General features: G+C 39.2%; 1 protein-coding gene and 1 long non-coding RNA gene across 2 annotated transcripts; one reads left to right on the forward strand and one right to left on the reverse strand.

The window, feature by feature from the left end:
- Window positions 1-185: 185 nt before the first annotated feature.
- Window positions 186-20,908, reverse strand: PCYOX1 (prenylcysteine oxidase 1). The gene is made up of 6 exons (XM_001381698.4): window positions 20,650-20,908; window positions 15,323-15,529; window positions 12,262-12,436; window positions 7,708-7,919; window positions 7,139-7,291; window positions 186-3,593 (listed from the first exon to the last, which is right to left on the reverse strand). Exons 1-6 carry the CDS (start codon window positions 20,828-20,830, stop codon window positions 2,932-2,934), a joined length of 1,590 nt encoding a protein of 529 aa, XP_001381735.1. The 5' UTR covers window positions 20,831-20,908; the 3' UTR covers window positions 186-2,931.
- Window positions 19,130-21,240, forward strand: LOC130456530 (uncharacterized). Its single transcript, XR_008915538.1, has 2 exons — window positions 19,130-19,607; window positions 20,492-21,240. It is a non-coding gene; the product is annotated as an uncharacterized LOC130456530 (long non-coding RNA).
- Window positions 21,241-22,357: the final 1,117 nt, after the last annotated feature.

Here is a 22,357-nt window from a genome sequence, read left to right on the forward strand (position 1 = left end):
TAACAATGCCTTTTAAACAATTCTTCAGTTTTGTTTGATGCTACAAGTTAAGGATAAATCAGAGTACCTTTAAATTTAAAAGTACTGTTAAACTGAAACCCAGGAAACTATTTACAACATTAATATTTTGGCCATTTTTGGCTTTTGTATTCATATTTCTACAGGTAAAATAAAAGCACTGGACAGAGTGGCATATTTGTTTATTTTCAGTTCACTGTGAGCAAGAAAAAAAATAAAGGGGGATCCTTAGCTAGGCTTTAATTAGTTGAAAAGAGAACTCTACAGGAAATCATTTATAGAGATGAGTTTTGGGGTAGATTGGGGGGAGGAGGCAGCAAACAGTATTTTTTCCTCTAAAAGCTCAGCCTAGGATTCATATATCAGTTGTGATATTTAGGCCCCTGAGTTAGAATTATGGGGGGGGAAAAAACAGCCTAGATTTATGTCTTTTTAACAGTGTAGTAAAAAGCGTGATAGTCAAATAGAATAAAATATCTGTGGTGACAGTTTCCCCACAAATGACCTCTTCCCACCTCCACCCCCATCATAATCCAGAGTAAAAGATAGCATTAAAAAACATCCCCCCCACAAACCTGTTAATCCAGAATCATTATTTTGCTATCAATCCATAAACCTTTTCATAAAGCCCTCTAAAAACATGAGCTAGAACTACCTACTGCATACCTGGCTTCCCTGGCATAACTATTAATAGTAAGAGCAAATACTACTTGACCTGAATATACAAGTTTACATTTGGTTTCCTGACTCAAAGAAAAAGGAGTTAATAGCAGTGTAAATGATAAACATGATCTTAATCAAATCTTGTTACATTACAGTGTTCATCTCCACCATATACACATGGTGTGGCATGCTCTAGATCCATCATCTGGAACAACCCACAAAAGGAGAAACTAGTTTCTTAAAACCAGCCTATGAATTATAAAAGCAGATACAGCACCCTTTAATGCCACATTCCACATAAGCTCAATTTTTGCCATGAAAGGATATCAACCTATCCCTAGGGCTTGCAAAAAGTATTAAATATTGGTAGCCACTAATTACTGCTCAGAATACATATCCGTGAAAGGCAAAATTTTATTAAGACAACTGACTTCTGTGGGGAGGATTGATTTCTGTAACCCTTTGGAGGACTCAGTGATTTGCTGATAAAAATTCCATAATGTCATAAAGAAGTGATCTGGATTTGCTTTTTTATACACACACTAGGTTTTTGCTAGATATCATTCAGATAACTAAATAAGCACTTGATCTTCCACTCAGAAGGGAGGTAAAGTGGGGATTTGCTCTAGTTGAGTTTTAGGATTTCTCTCTCTGGAAGTTGAGTGGCACTTCTCTTAAACTTCATTACATCAAGTATCCCAATGTTCTCTATCCCATCCCCAAAGCCCTAAAGTTAAAGAGAAGCTGGAGAGAGTGTGGAATATCTTTCACGTGAATCTTGATATGTATTTTTTTCATTTGTTTCTTTACTATTTTTGAAGTTGATTATAACAGCATTTTACATGAATACTTAAGCTATTTGTGCTCTCTCCCCTTCTCCCCTCTCCCAGGTGCACACTGTCCTCTGCATATTTTGTCATACATTAGCTAATTTTGATCTATTTGCCCACAGTGGTCAGAGCTCTGAAGGCTGTGGCAACCCCGCTGGGTTATCCCAGAGCTACATAAGAACACGTCTTCATTATAAATTAAAGAGCTGAAGGGATTTTGAGGTATGGAGTCTAACCCCACCATCTCTAAAACTGAGGCCTAGAGATTTTACATAGCTTCCATGGGGTTGACACAGCTAATAAGTATCTGAGACAACGTTCAAATGTAGGTTATTTCAAGTCCAGCATTCTATCTGCTATGTCATGCTGCAATCCACTCTGATTCTGACATGAAAGGCTGTTTCCATTGCATTAGCTATAGGAAATTAGATTTTCCAACAGTATCCTTTGGGGCAGACCTTTTTAAAATGCCCATTTAGCTACCTACTTAAAAAATAAAAAGGCAAAACCAACAGTTCAAAAGCCAACACTTCTGGAGTACCTTTAAAGGAATAGTTACTGAATAATAACACTACAGGGAAATAGTTGTTAAGTCAAACTTTAGAGGTGGATTTGAGAATAGAAAGGTTTCCTGATTCCCCAAATAACAAAAATCCCCATTTGCTTTTGGTTTTCCTTCAAGATTGAACTCTAGTGATTTGTGCCTTGGTATCTTAAATGATAAAATATTTAAAAGTACCTGAGCCATATCCTTTAAAAGAAAAAGCACAAAGGAGCGACAGAATTGAGAATTTGGCCTTCAAAGGGTATTTGGCAATGACACATTTACAATGAAGAGGGATAGACATAGAATTGGAAAAGGAAATTAGTTTATCCCATTATTGATATCTTTCAGATACGAGGTTATAAGATTCAGAGCTAGAAAGGAAAGACCTTAGATATCATCTTATCCCATCCAGTTCCCATATTTCCCAGATAAGGAAAATGAAATTCAAAGGGCTTCATGTCCAAGATCACACAATTAAAACTCTTTGTCTCTAACTCCTTTACAACAACTTCCATAAAACCAGCAAAGACTTCTTCAAAGTTGGAAAAATTCCAAATTAATTGACAACTAATCACAATTGGAATATCATACTCCTTACTTCAGCCTAGTCTGAAAAACATCCTCAAGATTTACATAGTAGTTTTAAAGACAGAATTAAGGGCAATGATTATTTATTCATCCTTGGCTGAACCCTCTGTCTCCTTCAAACCCACCACCAATTACTCAAGTAAGTGTTCAAGTAAGGATAATGACAAAATCAACTATGTCTAATCCTATACCAACAACCCTGGCTCACAGGGACTCAACCCTTCTTATCGTCTTGGGATCATTTGGGAGTTTGGGAAGGAGGAAGAAAAGGGTGATGGTGACACTTCAAAGTTCTGTTTTGAGTTTCTCATACAGTCCTTCTTGGTCAATCATCTCTGTGTTCCCATTCCAACGGTGATAGGCAAGAAGTGCTGCATTATGGGCTGAGATGGCACTCATTTCCATAGCACTTGCTGCCCACTCTATGCTATTGAGATAGTACATGTGATCATGGAGTATGATGGGAGGGCACTTCTCTGGAGGCTCATAGTAAGGGTATGCAAACCACTCCTTTTCCTGTACAGAATCGTGAGATACAAATAGCAAATTAAGTTGCTCCTTGGAAAGAAATTCTTGGGAAAAGATTTTCCAAACAGCGAAATCAGTCACTGGCTTAGATTGAAGACTGGCGTCTTCTTTTACAGGAGACACCACTGAGATGCTGTTAATAAACAAATTTGGGTTATTGGTAGTTAAGATATCAGTAAGATACATGCTATCAGTTGCCTTGTAGCCAAAGTAAGATGCATTCAGTCGCCCATGAACGAAAGTAGTCACCAAGTGCTGGTAGTACTGATGAAATTCTGGGATGGGTGGATCAAACTTTAGGAAAGTGATATTGGACATTTTGCGGTTAAGGGGAGCAGCCACGATGACAATGTCGTAGAGGTCTTTGTTTATTCCTGACTCTGTTTTATAGGTAACTTCATAATTTTTCATAGATCCTCCTGAAGGGAAAAAAAAATCACATTTTCATTAATTTTTTTTGTAACAGAAATAATGACAATATATTTCACAAGGTCTGGAAAACCATTTTTATAAACTGGTTTCTTAAAAGCTTGATTCTTACTATAAGGAATTCAGGAATTTTTCATTCCTGATGAAAAATCCAGATGAAAAAACTCTTCTTTTGCTTCTCCTCAATGTAACAACTCAGGAGAGAAATTATAATGCCCTGCCAACAAATGCTAAAATATCATAGGACTTTTACTTTGGAGGACAACGTCACACCAGAGGCATAAAAAGGATCTCTTGTTATATATTAACAATTTGTGATTCTGTGAATATAATCAGCTCCACTCTCCACTGGTTCTCCTTCTGCTCCAACTGCTGCTCTTTTATGATTACTCATCCTCTATCCCATCCTTTAAACATGATTACTTTCTCAGGATTATGTCCTCAAAATTCTTGACAGGGAGTCCAAAGACCTACATTCAAATCCTGCCACAAATATTAACTATGTGACCCTGAACAACTCAATCTCTCTAACCTGTTTTCCCATATATAAAAAGAAGGAACTAAATAAGATGATATCTGAAGTGCCTTCTAGCATTAGACCTATGAACTTCCTCCTGTCTTAGTATCAGTTCTAAGACAGAAGAACAGCAAGGGCTGGGCAATTGGGATTAAGTGACTTGCCCAGGGCCCAACACAGCTAGGAAATATCCTCCAAAAAAAACTTTTTTTTTTCTTAAACCCTTATCTTCAGTCTTAAAATCAATACTGGATATTGGTTCCAAGGCAGAAGAACAGTCAGGGCTAAGCAATGGCAGTTAAATGACTTGCCTGGGGTCACAGAACAAGGAAGTATCTGAAGCCCAATTTGAACCCAGGATCTCCCATCTCTAGGCCTGGCTCTTAATCCAATGAGTCACCTAACTGACCTCTTCATGAATTAACTCAACTCTTCAACCTCTTTAAATTTCCCAGAGCACAATACACCTCTCTAATACTCCTTTCATGTAATATGGTAGATCACAATCATCTGTATTTGTCGTCATCATTATGATGCTTATATTTATATTTATTTATTATAATGCTTATAATTTGTCATTATGCTTATAATATAGACTGTGAGTCCATGGAAGCTGAGACCATGCCTTAAATTTCTTATTCCCCACAGGCCCTAATACAGTGTAGTAGGCACTCGGTATCTGAATCTAGGCACCCAATAAGTGGTGAATTCACTTGAACATCGCAGGGCACTCACTCACTAGGAATCTCAGAATGACTAAGGATCTCAAGTATCCAAGAGAACTAAGGCCCATGTCATCTAGTCCTAGAACAACTAGATTCTAGCATTAGCAATGTGCAGGTTCTCTTCTAGATGTACTTGACCCGCTGCCATCTTGGGATGAGGTTACAGAAATGGCACGTACACATCCAACTTCTAACATCTAAGATGGTTATTAGATGGGATATTTCTCTGGAAGGCAAGAAGGGGAGACACATGATGATCAGGATGGTGATGGACTTTAAGATTATGTAATATGGAAATCAGATTAACTGGAATTAGAAATGAGGAACCTAGAGAAAAGATGATTTATAGAACAAGAATTATGGGGCCACTGGCTGGGAGTTGGAGGGGTAGAGGGAAAAAGGACATGAAAGAGGTCTTGAAGGATTTGAAGGATTGTCTTATTAAAAAAAAAAAAAAAGATTAGACTTGTTCTGCTTGGCCCCAGAAGCTAAAACTAGGAACAATATGTGGAAGCCAAAAAAGATGAAGATTTAAATGTGGTATAAGGAAAAACTTCCTAACCATTAGATTCCAAAAGTGGAATAGGCTGCTTCAGATAACAGATTTCCCCTTGCTAGAGGTCTGTGGGACTGTGGGACCATTTATCAGGGACCTTATTCATGTATACATTGGAAGCCTCTTCCACTTTGAATTTTGTGGTCTTGCTTTTTTACATTAATGAGAAAATTAAGACTCTTCATCATGAGTATTATCTCCCCTACTCAAGGTCTCCAAACCCATCTAAATCTTCTCCTATCCTTGCCTTCTTTGTTCTAATTTCTAAGGAAGAGTTGGCCTTCCTCCTTACCAAGGCCAACTCTCTTTGTCCCCATGATCCCATTCCTTTCCATTTCTTTTACAAGCTTGCCTGTTAAGTACCCATTGGCAACATTTTTCTCATTTTCAACATTTCCTTATCTACTGGTTCAAACAATGATGCTTCCAAACGTACTCAGGGATTACCCATCCTTGAAAAATCTTCCCTTGGAACTACTATCCCAAGAGTTTATTACATATTTCACCTTCCTTTAGTTGTCACAAGCTCTTAACGATATGGTTTCTGACTATACAACTCTACCAAACTGTGCTCTCCAAGGTAATGAAGGAAAATCTAGTGAACTTTTCTCAGTCCACATCCTCTTTAATCTTTCTTTAATTCATGACACTGCTGACCATCTTCTTCTTTTTTTTTTAACCTTTACCTTCCGTCTTGGCATCAATACTGTGTATTTGTTCCAAGGCAGTAAGGGCTAGGCAAATGTGACTTGCCCAGGGTCACACAGCTAGAAAGTGTCTGAAGCCAGATTTGAACCTAGGACCTCCCGTCTTTAGGCCTGACTCAATCCACTGACCTACCCAGCTGCCCCCAATCCTCCTTTTTTATTATTGAGCTATATTTCATGCAACTGAAGTAGACTATTTCTTTAACATTGTTGTTATTGTGAGAACAATAAATTGTATTAAAAGAGAAAAAATTATACATATGATTATAACAAAAACAGGAATAGTATGGTAATATCTGAGACACGTTCCCCAAAAGGGTTAAGAGACTTAAAAGTACGGAATTTAAAATCCGCTATTGCATTTAGATTTACATTAAGAACCTTACTGTCTTCAATAAAATGGGTGACTGCATATAAATCTTTTATGTCCATTGAAATGTTACTGGCATGCCATGCTCCAAGAAGTCTGACTCATAATGAGAACAGACTCGGTAAATGGATATGGAGTGACACAAATTTTAACATATCTATGATCACACTTCAATGACAATTGAGTTTTTATGGTTTCTAACTCATCTTCTAGATTCAACACTGATTGCTCAAGGAGATCCACTTTGTTGGCTAAGTCCTTGCTAATTCTCCCCCACATCTAATCAACTGACAAATCTGACTGAGTTACTTCAGTATCTCTCTCATCTGTACCCTTATCTTCATCCTTTATCCTACCAGCATAATGTAAGCTCTTTGCAGGTAGGGAATGTTTAATTCTTGGTTTTGCTTCCTGAGTGTCTAGCACAGTGCCAATGGGTACTTAATCAAAGTCTGTTAAATTGAAATAAACACATAACTGGTAAATTTGGGATGCTAGGGTGGAAAAGATGGACTTCTCTGGCTGCCCTATCCCTGCCCCTGTGACAGAGGCTGGCACTTTTACTCCTCGAATATACCCCCCTAAGCACAAACCTAAACCATCATCTTCTGGAAGAGAAGTTTAAGAGGAGAAAATTGAAGAACCTGCAGGGATGCTTACCTATCTGTTTGGTCCTTGCTTTCTCCTCTATCTGAATAACTGAGCCAGGGATTAACCGAGCTTTGGAAGACTGAAGGAGCCCTTCACAAACACGTTTATTTCCACCTTCTACAGCCCACTGCCCAGAATCTGCACATGCCAAGGATACTGCACCTATCAGAGAAGGGAAAAAAAGTGTTGAGAAGGGCAGACAGGACACAAAAGAAGGCTTCCATCCATCCACTTTCCCCAAACTTGTCAGCATTGTTCCAGCAGCTCAGAATAGCAATGAGATGAATGAAGAATGTTTAGATCATTCATAGTTCCTCACCCAAAGACTCAGGATCTAGAAGGGAGCTGATTCTATGTGAGTTTCATCTTTATTTCCATTAGATATTTGCTAGACCTTCCTTAAACAGAGTTGAGAAACAGACTCTCCTCCGTTCCTCCATGGACCTTCTGTGGTTTGTGGAACAAAAGCCATTCTCTCCCACACAGAGATGATACAGAGAGGCCAGGGCCATTATAACCACAGCCACAACCTTTTTACAGAAGACATTTCCTTTAGCAAATTGGACATGCTGGCTCACCTACAAAACTATTGACGCCTGTGCTCTGGCCATAATTGACCCTCATGGCAGCAGTAATAATTTCATTAAGGAATTTCTCTGAGAATCCAGCTTTCTGCAGAGCCTCAAGAATGGTCCGGTTGAGCATTCCAGAGAATTCGTTCCCTCCCAAGGCATGCAGCAAGCCTTCAACACTACTAAAACAGTAGTCATGGGACTGATAGCGGTAAATCCTGCATTGAAAAAAGGGAAAGGGACCATTAAACACCAATAATCCCCAACCTCACAGCTTGTGTTTCCAGAGGGGTAAAGACAAAAGAAAGAAGGAAGAAATGGTCTCATGAAATAAAAAAAATGGGAATGCCCTATACCAAGATAAATTCATAATGGGTAAATGACTTAAATATAAAAAGAGAAATTATAAATTAGGTGAACACAGAAGAGTATACCTGCCAGATCTATGGGAAAGGAAAGAATTTAAGGCCAAGCAAGAGATAGAGAACATTACAAAATGTAAAATGAATAATTTTTATTACATTAAATTAAAAAAGATTTATACAAACAAAACCAATGCAACCAAAATTAGAAGGAAAGAAACAATTGGGGGGAAATTTTATAACAAAAACCTCTGACAAAGATCTAATTTCTCAAATTTATAAGGAGATAAGTCAATTGTACAAAAAAAATCAAGCCATTCCCCAATTGACAAATGGTCAAGGGACATGAATAGGCAGTTTTCAGATAAAGAAATCAAAACTATTAGTAAACACATGAAAAAGTGTTCTAAATCTTTCATAATTAGAGAAATGAAAAACAAAATAATGCTGAGGTACCATCTCACACCTAGCAGATTGGCCAATATGACAGTAAAGGAAAATAATAAATGTTGGAGGGGTTGTGGCAAAATTGGGACACATGCATTGCTAGTGAATTGATCCAATCATTCTGGAAGGCAATTTGGAATTATACCCCAAAGAATACACACCCTTTGATCCAGCAATACCACTAAATAACTAAAGAGGTAATAATGAAAAATGTTTGTACAAAAATATTCATAGCTGTATTCTTTGTGGAAGCAAAACATTGGAAAATGAGGAGGTGTCATTCAATTGGGGAATGGCTGATCAAACTGTGGTATTATGGAAATGGTATATTATTGTGCTGAAAGAAATTATAAACTGGATTTGTATGTGAACTAGAAAGACCTCCAGAAACTAATGAAGAGTCAAATGAACAGAACCAAAAGAACATCATACACAGAAAGTGAAACATTGTGAAACAATACAACATAACGGACTGCTAATACAAGACAATCCCAAGGGGTTTATGAGAAAGAACACTCTCTAAGAGATAGAGAAAGAACTGTGGGAGTAGAAAAACAAGAGAAAAACAAATGACATTTATTTATACGAACATATGATTTGGGTTTTTGTTTTTAAAAGACTACTTTACTGAAAAAGGAATAATATGGAAGTAGGTATAAGTGATAACATTTGTATAACCCAGTGGAAATGCTTATTGGATCTGGGAGGTGGGAAGGATAGAGGGAAGGGAAAGAAAATGAAACATGGAAACATGGAAAAATAAATAAATTTTAAAAAATAAATAATGGGAATAGACTATTTCTAGCCCTAATCCCTCTCCAGAGTGCCAGTCCCTGGACTCCTACTGCCTGCTGGATAGATCTAATTTTTGATCTAAAATCACTATACATGTTCCTAAAACCAAGGGAGGAAAGGTAGGAAGGAAGGAAAGAAGGACAGAAAGGAGGAAAAGAGGGAGAGAGGGAGGAAGACTGGCTGGTCTACTAACTTTTTTTTTTAAACACTTACTTTCTGTCTTAGTATCAATTCTAAAACAGAAAAGCAGGAAAGGCCAGGCAACTGGAGTTAAATGACTAACCCACGGTCACCCAGCTGTCTGAGGCCAAATCTGAACCCAGGTCCTCCTATCTCCAGGCCTGGCTCTCAACCCACTGAGCCATCTAGCTGCTTCTCTTCTTACTTTCTTAATTCTTTCAAAGATTTTATCTTCTCTTTGTCTTCTGGGCTGAGTCATTTTTAACAGCTCCCTGACATTCATATTCAGTCACACACCATTTCTATCAATTCTTTTTTCAAAATATCACATTTTCTTCCATTATATTCCTACAGCCACAGTCTTAATTTAAGCATGGACTAGGGCAATAATAGTTCTTCCTGACTCAAATGTCTTCCTCATTCGATCCATTCTATATGTTATTACCAGATAAATCTTACTGAAACACCCCTTCCATTAGGTCAATCTTCTACTCAAAAGCCTTCCATGGATCCTATTGCCTACAAAAGAGTGTGAAACCAAATTAAAATATAACTTAGAAATGTTTAAACAAATAAATAAGAATACAATAAAACATAGATCATTTTAATTTGTGGTTTTCTTTTGAAACCCTTATCTTCTGTCTTTGAATAGTATGGTTCCAAGGTAGAAGAGTGGAAAGGGCTAGGCAAGTGACTTGCCCGAGATCACAAGAATAGTTAGAGTCTGATCCAGATTTGAACCCAGGACCTCCTGCCTCTTAGAGGCCTGGCTATTTGTCCACTCAGTCACCAGCTGCCCCAGCTTGTGGTTTTCTAAGTCAACATGCAGGGATCAGTTTCTATTTGAACTTGAGAAGACTGGCCTATGGTAAGATCAAGTTTACACCTTTTACTTTGGAATTCAAGGCTTTCCCAATTAGGTCCCAATCTGCCTTTGCTACCATCCTTCCTCCTGCTCCTTTACAGAGGCTACTGACTGCCCTCTCTACTCCCACCCAAAGACATGCATGATTTCAGCTCTGCATTTCCCAAATCTATCTAAATCTTATCTATGCTTCCTCATATCTACTCTCTGCGATGAAACCTCTCCTGATAAACTATCAGAGGATGACAAATTGGAGTTAGAAGAAACATTAGAGATCATCTAGTTCAGAGATATTAAATTCACAGCCTACCGGCTACAAAGCTGCTCCTGAAACACCCAAGGTGGCCAGGAACCAGATTAAAATGCAACTGAGACGGGGCAATTAGATGGCTGAGTGGATTGAGAGTCAGGCTAAAGACTAGAGGTCCTGGGTTCAAATGTCACCTCAGACACTTCTTAGCTGTGTTAACCTGGGCAAGTCACTTAACCCCTGTTACCCAACCCTTACCACCCTTCTGCCTTGGAACAGATACCAATTCTAAGACAGAGGGTAAGAGTTAAAAAAAAAAAACAAGCAAAGAAAAGCAAATAGTACAAGCTTTCAAAGATCTTACATTCTCATGGGGAAAACAACATCCAAATATATAGAGATATCTTATCATGTAATCAAACAGGAAAGGGGCTCAGGCAGCCACAACTCCAAAAAATTTGGGAACTGTGACATTTTATTATAAGCTCCCTGGAGAGTTGAGACTATCATTCTTCTTTGTGTGTTGCTTAACTTAATTAGAACAAAACATAATTTCCAGAACCCTGAGATTCCTCTTGAGACACGTTCATCCTTTGCTGGTTGCTGACTCTTGTTTAAGCAAAATTTACTGCTAAATTAGCCCTGGAGGTTCCTGCTCTGTTACTCAAACAAGCTATTCCCTATGTCCTGAGAGCCAGCCAGAGATAAGGTGCCCATGGGAGCCACCTCAGCCATCTCAACCAGCCTTTCCACCTTCCCCAGGTCTGCAGATTCAAGTTACCTACTGACTTTTTTTTTCCTACTGACTTTTAAAGGGATATCCTTGTCCCTGGGTTGATGACTGACTCAAGAGACATATGCTCCTCCTAATTAATGTTTCCTGTGGCCCTGACAGATTCTCCAGAAGAAAACCCACAATAAAGGAAACTTCATGGACTACAAAGAAACACCAAAAAAGCCAAACTTCATAAACACAGAAATTAAGGTTAGAGGAAGAAAGAAATCTGCAATATTCATCAGGAGGTTGAAGAAATAATAACACACATCCCAAAGGAGCTAAGGAGCAGTAATAAGTCATTTGATATGTCTGTCCATCTGTCCACTTGGCAAAGCAATCACTGTCATAATTATTACTCTTGCCATCACCTTGAATCCACAGGCTCTTTTCTCCACAAAGTTCAAAATCAGCCATTCCAATGACCATATACCACTGTCCCAAAAGAAATAGGGCTATATCTTGAAAGAGAATTAGTAAATACTGTATCTTGATAAAAACTCTTTAAACTACGTAAGACCCACAAAGAGGCAGCTTGGAATTGTGGAAGGAGCATCTGACCCAGGAGTCATCCTTCAGGCTGCTGCTACTGCTGACTGACCTTGTCTTGGTGACACCATTAAATATGGGCCAGCCTAGAAAACCTGAACATCCTCTACTCTGCTAGCCTGGCTAATGCACTTTGTCATACTCCTCTGGAACATTTCTTCCACTGGCACCAGCCCCTCCGCTTTATGAATGGAGAATCTTTTGTGAATCCTACAATTTTCATGACAGCCCTACAGATGAGTCATGCAGTCACAGGAAAATCTGGGAGGCAAAATCCAGAAACTGGAATTCCTGAAGTCCATAATGTTTTTTAAAATGTTAATAATAAAACAATTACCTCATAAATTTGTCTAAGATATCTTCTACCCACATATGCATCCGGAGGAACTGAAATCCATAGTGCCAGAGAAGCTTAAGCATGTTAATGACGAACCAGTTGCTTTCTTCAAACACAAGAGTCTCTCCATTATAAATACCCAAGAGGCCACCAGTACCCTGAACAGCAGAGAGATCTATAAAAACAGAGAGAGAAAAATCCAGTGATTCATCTGTATCTTGGGCACCACTTAAAGTAGTCTAATACAATAGTTGCATGAACGATGGTAAGACAAAATAAGCAGGATCAAGAGGAAAACATAAATAATGACCATGATATTGTTATTCAATTGTTTCAGTCATATATGACTCTTCCTGACCCCATTTGGGGTTTTCTTGGAAAAGATACTGAAGTGATGTGCTATTTCCTTCTCCAACTCATTTTACAGATGAGGAAACTGAGGCAAACAGTATTAAGGGACTTGTCCAGGATCACCCAGCTAGCTGCCCATAGTTCTACTTATTGATCCCAATTCTGCCCTCTGAGGCCAGAGTTACATTCTAATCTCACTTCTTTTTTTTCTTTTTAAACCTTTACCTTCCATCTTAGAATCACTATTGTTTATTGGTTCCAAGGTGGAAGAGCAAATAAGAGCTAGGCAATGGGAGTTAAGTGCTTCACCCAAGGTCACAAGGAAGAGTCTGAGGCCACATTTGAACCCAGGACCTCTTGTCTCCCGTCCTGGCTCTTTATCCACTAAGCTACCTAGCTGCCCCTCCATTGCAATTCTTGATTGCTATTACATTATACCCAGAAAAAGGAAATGAAAGGTCTAAGAAAAAAGCCCAATAAACTAAAAGCCAAAGGTCTATCAGGCATATTTAGACTTGAATTATTTATATTGATGTTCTCTTAGGCTTCAATATTAACTCTATAGTAAATGTTTGTATACCATGTAGCTGGCATGGCAGGTCTAAGACACTAACTTCCCTGAAAAATTTTCCTATCAATGTTTAATTGGATTTACTCTGGCTAGAACATTTCCTACCTGATAATAGGTCACTTGGTGATGTGCCATTCTGGTCAGCGCTAGAGCCAGGCAGCATGTGGCAATTGAAAAAAAACAAAAAACAAAAACCAGCAGTTTGGGAGTCAGTGGTCCCGGGTCCAGCACTGGGTCTGCTACTTACTATCTGTTTGACTTTTGGCAAGGTCTGAAGGCAAGTAGGGCACTTCAGAATTTTGCACAACAAAAATTAGCATGGAAACTAGTCTATTCTGAATAACCTAATACTCTCGATAAATGAATAAAGACCAGCTAAAATACAAAACTTTAGTATACTTTGCTCTGTATCCCTATAGCCTCTTTTTTTTTTTAAACCCTTATCTTTCGTCTCAGAATCAATACCGTGTATTGGCTCCAAGGCAAAAGAATGGTAAGGGCTAGGCAATGGGAGTTAAGTGACTTGCCCAGGGTCACACAGCCAGGAAATATCTGAGGTCAAATCTGAATCCAGGACCTCCTGTCTCTAGGCCTCACTCTCAATCCACTGAGCCACCCAGCTGTACCTCCTATTGCCTCTTAACTACCTAAGCAGCTTTCTCACTGCCTAGCCCTGCCTCTGAATAAGAAAGCTAGTATTGCTGTTGTTCAGTCATTTCAGTCATGCCCGACATTTCATGATCCCATTTTGGTGTTTTCCTGGCAAAGGTACTGGAGTCATTTGCCATTTCCTTCTCCAGCTCATTTTACAGATGAGGAAACTGAGGCCAACAAGGTTAAGTAGCTTGCCCAGAATCACATAGCTGGGAACTGTCTTGGGTCAAATCTAAACTCAGGTCTTCCTGGCTTCAAGCCTGTCACTCTATCCATTGTACCACCAAGCTACCCAAAAGCAAGTTAACAGTGCTATAGAAAAAGCAAATAAGAATTCTTCCCCCTAGTGGTATGACCGAGGGGCAAGTCACCCTCTCTGTTTTCTTCTGTAAAATGGGGCTAATAATAGCCTCTATTTCACAAAGTAGTTGGGAGTAGTCAGATGAGATAATATCTAGAAAACATTTTGCAAACTTTCAAATTTTATATAAATGCAAGCAATTATTCTTACTACTGTAGAAGCAACATGATATAGTACACAGGGAACAAATCACAAAGCCCCAAAGACCTGACTTCTAGTCCTGCTTCGAACCCTTGTCCATAGGCAAGTTCTTTAATATCTCAGGGCAATAGGGAACTTTCCAACACCTGGGTGGCAAAGAAGATGCTGCTGTCCATTGCTATAGAGTGTTTCCTCACCTGAGAGTTCTCTATACCAATGAAATCACAAGTCTAGTCCTATCCCAGGCATCATTATTATCATTATTATTGTTGTTTTATTTTGTTATTATTGTAGGAGGAGGAACACTCTGGAATTTTCTGGTTTGTTTGTTTTTTTAAAAAATCCTTATCTTCCATCTTAGAATCAATACTTTGAATTGGTTCCAAGGCAGAAGAGTGGTAAGGACTAGGCAAGGGGGGTTAAGTGACTTGCCCAGGATCACAAAGCTAGTATCTAAGGACAGATTTGAACCTACGACTTCCTTTCTCCAGGCCTTGGCCACTGAGCCACCTAGCTGATCACCATGTCTAAGGTCCAAAATGGGCTGGCAACTCCTAGTGTCTCTGCCACTAACTAGCTACATGATCTTGTACAAATCTTCTCTGACATTTCTCCAGCAGTAAAAATGAGGTCATTTCCAGCTCTCAATTATCATGATTTTAATGTGGCTAATGAATGCATCCTTAATGGCCAAAAGCAGTTCCCCTGTGGTTACTCTCAGCCATTTCAAAGAACAAATTTAAGTTAACAGAAAACTCTCCCTACCACCACCATCCTTGAAATGTCAAACATCTTTCCCAACCTACTACCTTGGATTGTTAGGGGAAAGTGAAAGATGTTGGAATTTTTTTTACAACTCGCTTCTTTTGAAGAAAAAAAAAATGGCTTATGAATTCTGCGGTTTCAGTTCCATTAGACAAAAATAGCCATAGGTCACGAGACATCATCATCCTAAGTTTCCAAGAACAGAAAAACCTACTTACCCAATTCCTTGACAAAGCGCTTCATATGCAGATTTAGGGGATGTATGACAGAACCCCCAGATTCATACTCATGCCCCTCTACCTTTAGAGTTGCCAGTCGGCCTCCAACCTTTCCTCTCTCAAACACATCAATCATCACATCTTTCCCAAATTTCTGCCGAAGGTAGTAGGACGCCGATGTGCCACCAATTCCTGCTCCAATAATAGCTGGAAGAAAAAAAAGGGTAATGAGAGAGTTCTGTTCCTTCCTAAAATCAAGATTAGCACGTTGTTTATCTTTCCATTTTCAAGTTTTGTTTTCTTTTTTGTCCTGACGTGTGATTTCATTTCTAGGTCTATTATTCAGAAGTTGTGTGACCTTGAAGTCACTTAAGATGAAACTCGTTTTAGAATAATCATAGCTGCGCTTTTTGTGGTGGCCAAAACTTGGAAAAGGAGGGGATGCCCATCATTTGGGGAATGGCTGAACAAATTGTGGTATATGTTGGTGATGGAATACTATTGTGCTCAAAGGAATAATAAAGTGGAGGAATTCCATGGAGACTGGAACAACCTCCAGGAAGTGATGCAGAGTGAGAGGAGCAGAGCCAGGAGAACAATGTATACAGAGACTGATACACTGTGGTACAATCTAATGTAATGGACTTCTCTATTAGCAGCAATGCAATGATCCAGAACAATTCTGAGAGACTTATGAGAAAGAACGCTATCCACATTCAGAGGAAGAATTGTGGGAATAGAAACAGAAGAAAAACAACTCCTTGATAACATGAGGTGATGGGGATATGAATGGGGATACAGACTCTAGATATGATCACACTAGTGTAAATATCAACAGTGGAACTGTGCATCAGTTATGGCAGAGAGGTAGGGGTAGGGGAAGGAAAGAACAAGAATCTTGTAACCATGGAAACATATTCTAAATTAATTAATTAAATAAAATATTTCAAAACTTAAAAAAAAAAATGAACCTTGTTTTCCTCATCTGTAAAAATTCAAAACAACAGGGGGTAGCTAGGTAGCACCTGGCCTAGAGTTAACAGGTCATGGGTTTAAATCTGACTTCAGACCCCTTCTAGCTATGTGACCCTGAACTGGTCATTTAACCCCAATTACCTGGCCCTTGCCACTCTTCTCAGAACTGATACTAAGACAGAAGGTAAAAATTTTTTAAAAATTCAATAAAACCATTATTCATTATCTGTGCTAAGCACTGGGTGGGCTAAGTGCTAGAGAATAATACTTATACTACTTAGCTCACAAATTATAACATTACCAAAATTTTAGTTATTATTCATTGGAACTAAAGGACATGTAAGATGGTGGCAATGGAGACTCTTTATACTCCTGAGAAACTGACACTGGTTAACAGATACTGATACTAGCAACAGAGCCACATAGGCTGAGGTTGATTAATAAATCAATAGATTGAATGGGCTATGTCAGCAAACATCTTGGATGAAACATCTTGGTTCTAATCTTGGCTCTGCTACTTTGACCTTCATCAAGATATATCATTTTCATAAACTGAGAAAAAGACAAAAAAAGGCAAAACTCTAAAGTCTTTTCCCACTCTAAATCTTATCATCCTTTGAATTTTAAACTATGGATATAGGTAAAATTGGTTTAAGAAAGTGGTATGTTAGCAGGAAATTAGAGGAAATTTCTTTTATATTTATTTTGTATCTATTTTTTATACAGACAACAAATATTTATAGCAGCCCTTTGTCCAAGTGGCAAATAGCTAGAAATAAAAAAGGTGTCCACTGAATGAGGAATGGCTGAACAAATTATGACATACAAATATAATTGAGTATTATATGTTGTTATAAGAAATAATGAAAGACTGGGTTCAAATCTGACCTCAGATACTTCCTAGCTGTCTGGGCAAGTCATTTAGCCTCATTTACCTAGCCTTTGCCCTTCTGTACTAGAGTTGTTACTAGGGCAGAAAATTTTAAAAAAAAATTTTTTTTTAAAGACTAAATGAGAAATCTGGGAAGACATTTAGGAATGGATACAGAAAGAAATAAACAGACCCAGGAAAACAATTTAAACTATAACAATAGCAGTTTGAAAGATTTAAGAACTCCAATCAAAACTGATTCCAGATGGCCATTGATGAAATCAACTATTACCTACCTCCTAAAAGGTACTAAATGTGAAGAATGAAACACTTTTAGAAATGGCAAATGTGGGAATCTGTTTTGTTGGAGTAGGCATATATATATATATATATATGTGTGTGTGTGTGTGTGTGTGTGTATATATTAATATATATATATACATACACATATATAATTTAAACCCTTACTCTCTATATTAGTAACAACTCTAAGACAGAAGAGCTAGAACTAGGAAACTAAGGCTAAATGATTTGCCCAGAGTCACAGCTACAAAGTGTCCAAGGTCACTTTTGAATCCAAGTTCATCCAGTTCCAGACCTGGTACTCTATCCACTGTGCCACCTAGCTGAGTAGGTATATTTGTTACATGAGTTTTTTTCTTTTTCCAATGGGAGGAATAGGGAAGGGATGAGGAGGGGGGAGGGGAAATTAGTGTTAATTAAAACAAAATTAAAACAAAAATTTAAATATTATTGTTTTATGCACAGATAATTTTAATAACAAAATCCCACCAACCACATTTTATTTATTTATTATTATTTATTTTATAATAAGTCAAGTTGAATTCATCTACAATAGAGGTTAGGTTCAAAGCCTCTGAAGAACTACAAGGTAAAATTCTTAAAGAGCAGGTTAATAGGGAGAAGGGGCTGGATAATTTTCAAACCTTGTGAGCAGAAAGATAGGGGAAGTATAATAACTTGGGCTGTTTAACAACCTGATACAAAAGCAAAGATGTCCCAATTGATATTAATCAAATACAAGTTGATTTAATAACAACATTGTTTCTTATACACTTGTAGAAAATAGAGTGGAATGTCTGGGACTATAAATGACTTAGCAAACTGGATTGCATGGCCTTGAATATGTGGTAGAATGTAGCATATTATGTTCTGGTAGCCAGCCTTCTAAGTGATAAGTGTCTGGTCCTCAACAGACATTCTATATAGTCCATCAGTGACCTCATAGTCAAGCTTTTCCAGCTTGGTAGGTCCTGACAGAATTTGCTGACATCGCCCTTTGGGAAACTAGGTACAGAAGTACACAAATGTTAATGAGTATACAGTATACCATTTGGAACAAAAGATAAGAGAGGTAACTAGTAAGGTAATTTAACCTACCACAAAAATAAATTTATCTGAGGCAGTTGAAAGATTAGGTTTAAAGAGAGTCAGGCTAAGGCTAGTCCAGAGATCTTCAAGGTAACAAATTCAATCCAACTTACCATAAAATAGATATTTATGTGCCATAAAGAACTTTTTTTTTTACCTTTACCTTCTGTCTTCCTATCAGGTCTAAGACAGAAGAGCAGCAAAGGCTAAGCAACTGGGGTTAGGTGACTTTCCCAGTCACACAGTTAGGAAGTGACTAAAGCCAGATTTGAACATGATTCTAGGCCTGGCTCTCTATCCACTGAGCTACCCAGACGCCTTGCCTTTTTTTTTTTAAATGCACATATAAAAAGGTTACTTATCAGAAGAAAGCCTTTAGGAGGTCTTTGGGACCCAGTAGCTCTCTCTCAAGATTCTCTATTCCCCCTTACCTGTCAGATCCTGGGCAAAAGACTCAACCTCTCAATACTGTAGGCCAATAAATTGCAAAACAAGTGGGGTTCAGCATTGGTAGAGGGAGTTATCTATAACAAATAAATCATAAATCTGATAAAAAAAAAAGAGTAATATTCAAATATGCTACTCACTTCACTTCTCTTCTCATTTCATCTCTGTAGCAGCTGCCTACTTGGCCCCCCCAGAATCTAAAGGACTTTTGTTACTACCACAGAGAAGGAAGAAATAGCCTCTGGCCTCCCATTCTTCAGTATCAACCCCATTACTTATCCTGTTCCATGCAATTCTCATACATAGGAGCATCCAAGCCGAAACCAAAGAACAATCTGTGCTCCTGACTGGTAGTTTACTCCAAAAAGATTGGAGAAAGGGCTGCCTTCTGAGTTCCAAGATATAAACTAAGCAGCCTGTGTCTGGGCTCCTCCAACCCTCATGTACTCACTATTTTGAGTTTGGGGTTATCAAGAGAGGCAGTCTGGTATAATGAGAAGAAAATACTATCCAACTGGGAGTCAGAAAATCTAGGTTCCAGTTCACACAACTCTGAAACTTCCTACCCTCTTCACTGTGCTCAAGTCACTTGGCATCCAGGTAAGCCTCACTTATCCTCTCTAGGAAAATGGGGAAGGTGACATATGCATGTCTTATTTACTTCAAGGGGAGACTTTCAAGGAAACAATACATTGCATAAGCATGAGTTATTATCCTATCTGCTTGTAGAAAATGCTACCTTCGAGGGCTCTCACAAAGCCCACCAGCTCATGGGAAGCTAAAGGAGTTTCCAAGTCTATTCCATTTCTTTACCCACAGAAGTCAAGTTCACATTCTGCAAAATGGGGAAGGATGGAACGATCTAGAATGTTGAGCTGCTTTATAGATGAGGAAATCGAAGCCCAGAATAGATGGAATAGATGGTCTCGAGTCTCTTTCAGTTCCAAACCTAGGATTAGGTAACTCCCACCTCAGAGTAGAAAAGAACATTGGCTTTGAAGTAACAATGTCAGAATTGAATGACGTCTTTCAGCATCAGTAGGAGTTTCCTATGGCAAAGAAATCATAAATCTGATGGCAATTATTAAAAAATTGAATAATATTGAAATATGCCATTCATTCCACTGCTCTTTTCACTTCATCTTCTCTATAAAAGCTGCCTACTTGGTCCATTTGACAGAGAAGGAAAACTGAGGCGCAGGGCAAAATTAAGTGATTTGCTTAAGATAATACAACTATCAGACCTATCAGACCCACCTCTTCTGGCTCCCAGACCTGTGATCTTTCCTCCGTACCATGGCTGCCCCTAGAATCAAAGGTCCTAGATTCTAATCCCGACTGGGCTACTAACTTGGAAGGATCGGGGACAAGGGGCTTTCCCACTCCGAGCCTCAGTTTCCCCATTGTATCTCGAGCCCATGCTGGATCAGTCATTGGCGATAGACTCTAAAGCCTAGTCTTTTCTTCTTTTTTTTTTTTTACAGCAGGAACACGCTGCCCTAGGGCGGGCCCTGCCCCTACCAGCTCAGTGCAAAGAGTGTGCAAAAAGTGGCTGCGCCTGTGAACGCGAGTGGGGGCTGGGAAAATGGGCATGCACTCTTCCTTTCCTCCCTCCCTCCCCCGGCATCCCCGGCTCTCCTACCAATCTTTTCCGGCGGGGCGCGCAGTTCACCCCAGACCGGGCCGCAGAGGAGCAGCAGCAGCAGCGGCGGCAGCAGCAGCAGCTGTAGCCGAGGAGGCCCTGGGAGGCCCCGAGAGGTAGCCAGACGCAGCAGGAGCGCAGGGTTGCCCCGGCGCGCGCGCGGTATAGCCTCGCCTTCCATGGCCTCACTCGCTCGCTCTCGCACTAGTGCCGGGGATATAACCAGGTGACCAGAGGGAGGCGGAGCCTGAACGCCCCACCCCTACCATCCCCTTTCCTCCTCCCCTTCCCTCCTCATCCCGCCCCTCAGCCTCCTAGCCCCGCCCACTTTCTGGAAACTCGGCGGGCCTGCAGGAAGCAAAGGGAAGAGTGAAACGGAGATGAAGGTGGCTTAGGGGAGCGGAGCAAACGAGGTAACTGGGCGATAGAAGAGTGTCATTCATTCATTCCAACAGCATTCAGGAAAGACAGGATTTCGGAGCTGCAAGGGAACAGAGAGATCATCTAGCCCAACTTTCTTATTGTACAGCATTTATTAAGCATCTCCTGAGCGCTGGAAATAAATGACATGTGGAGAATCAATAAGGGAAATAACTGACGTGTATAGTGTGTTCAATTTTGCAGAACATTTTATGGGTCTCACTGGAGGTTCACAAAAGCCCTGAGAGGTAGATACTATTGTCTTCCATAGTTTACAGCTGAGGAAACTGAGGCAGGAAAGGTTCAAATGAGTTGTCTAGGGTCATACAACTAGCAAGTGACCAAAGCAGAATTTTAATACCCTGAATCCAAGTCGAAGAGGATTAAGGACATAGCCATAAAAAGACACTCATATTACAGATGGGGGTAGGAATAAGTAACAGAAGAAACAGTTGGAAAGGTAGGATATTTGAAGAGTCATATGAACTAAATTCACATATTCGCAAATGTATTACTATGTAACAGCATTTATATAGTGCTTTAATGTTAGTAAAGAATTTTACAAATATTAGTTGCTTTGTTATCCCTATTTACTGATGAAGAAACTGAATTAGAGATGAAAAGAGTTGGTCAGGGTCACACAGCTAGTAAGTAAAGCTCTGAGGCAGAATTTGAACTCAGGTCTTCCTAACTCCAACTCTGGCATCACCTTGCCAACATTTTTTTCTCACCCCATATAATGCCATCCACCAAAGTTAAAGAACTGGGATATTTTAGCTTTGGTGTACAGGGCATTTTAACTTCTTTCTTGGTTTGTTGTATTACCCAGGGTGGAAGTAGATATCTGAGACAGGGATTAAACTCAAGAGTTCCCTGACTCTCGTCTCAAGTCTAGTACTGTTTCCACTACCACACAGACAATGAGAGATGAAGTAGAAAAAGCACTGGATTTGGAAGCAGATGGCATGGGTTTGCTCTATTTGGAACGGTTTCCTCACTCGTAAAATGACAGTGAGAGCCAAAAATTACTTTGTATTTCTTTTGTTTCTAGTTCATCTAGTTCATACTTATTTTGAAACACTTATATGGGTACGTCTCCCCTAAATGAACTTAGTGGACTGGCTATAAACTTCCTGAGATCAAGGACTGTTTCTTTTATGTCTTTAGTATCCCCAGAACCTAGCATAGTGCCTGGCACATAGTAAACATTTGATAAATGCTTACCCACTTGCCTAAAGTTTGTTCATTCATTTCAATCTTGTCCAACACTTCATGACTCCATTTAGGG

This window comes from Monodelphis domestica, chromosome 1 (genome assembly GCF_027887165.1).
Source record: "Monodelphis domestica isolate mMonDom1 chromosome 1, mMonDom1.pri, whole genome shotgun sequence".
Classification (NCBI taxonomy): domain Eukaryota; kingdom Metazoa; phylum Chordata; class Mammalia; order Didelphimorphia; family Didelphidae; genus Monodelphis; species Monodelphis domestica.

What these genes read in the sequence shown, in the direction of transcription:
- PCYOX1 (XM_001381698.4), bottom strand. Translation starts at nt 20,830, where the DNA reads ATGGAAGGCGAGGCTATACCGCGCGCGCGCCGGGGCAACCCTGCGCTC. An exon ending in CGCCCCGCCGGAAAAGATTG is followed by an intron (nt 15,530 to 20,649) that starts GTAGGAGAGCCG and finishes TTTTTCTTCCAG; the next exon opens with CTATTATTGGAGCAGGAATT. An exon ending in ATCTTAGACAAATTTATGAG is followed by an intron (nt 7,920 to 12,261) that starts GTAATTGTTTTA and finishes TTTTCAATGCAG; the next exon opens with GATTTACCGCTATCAGTCCC.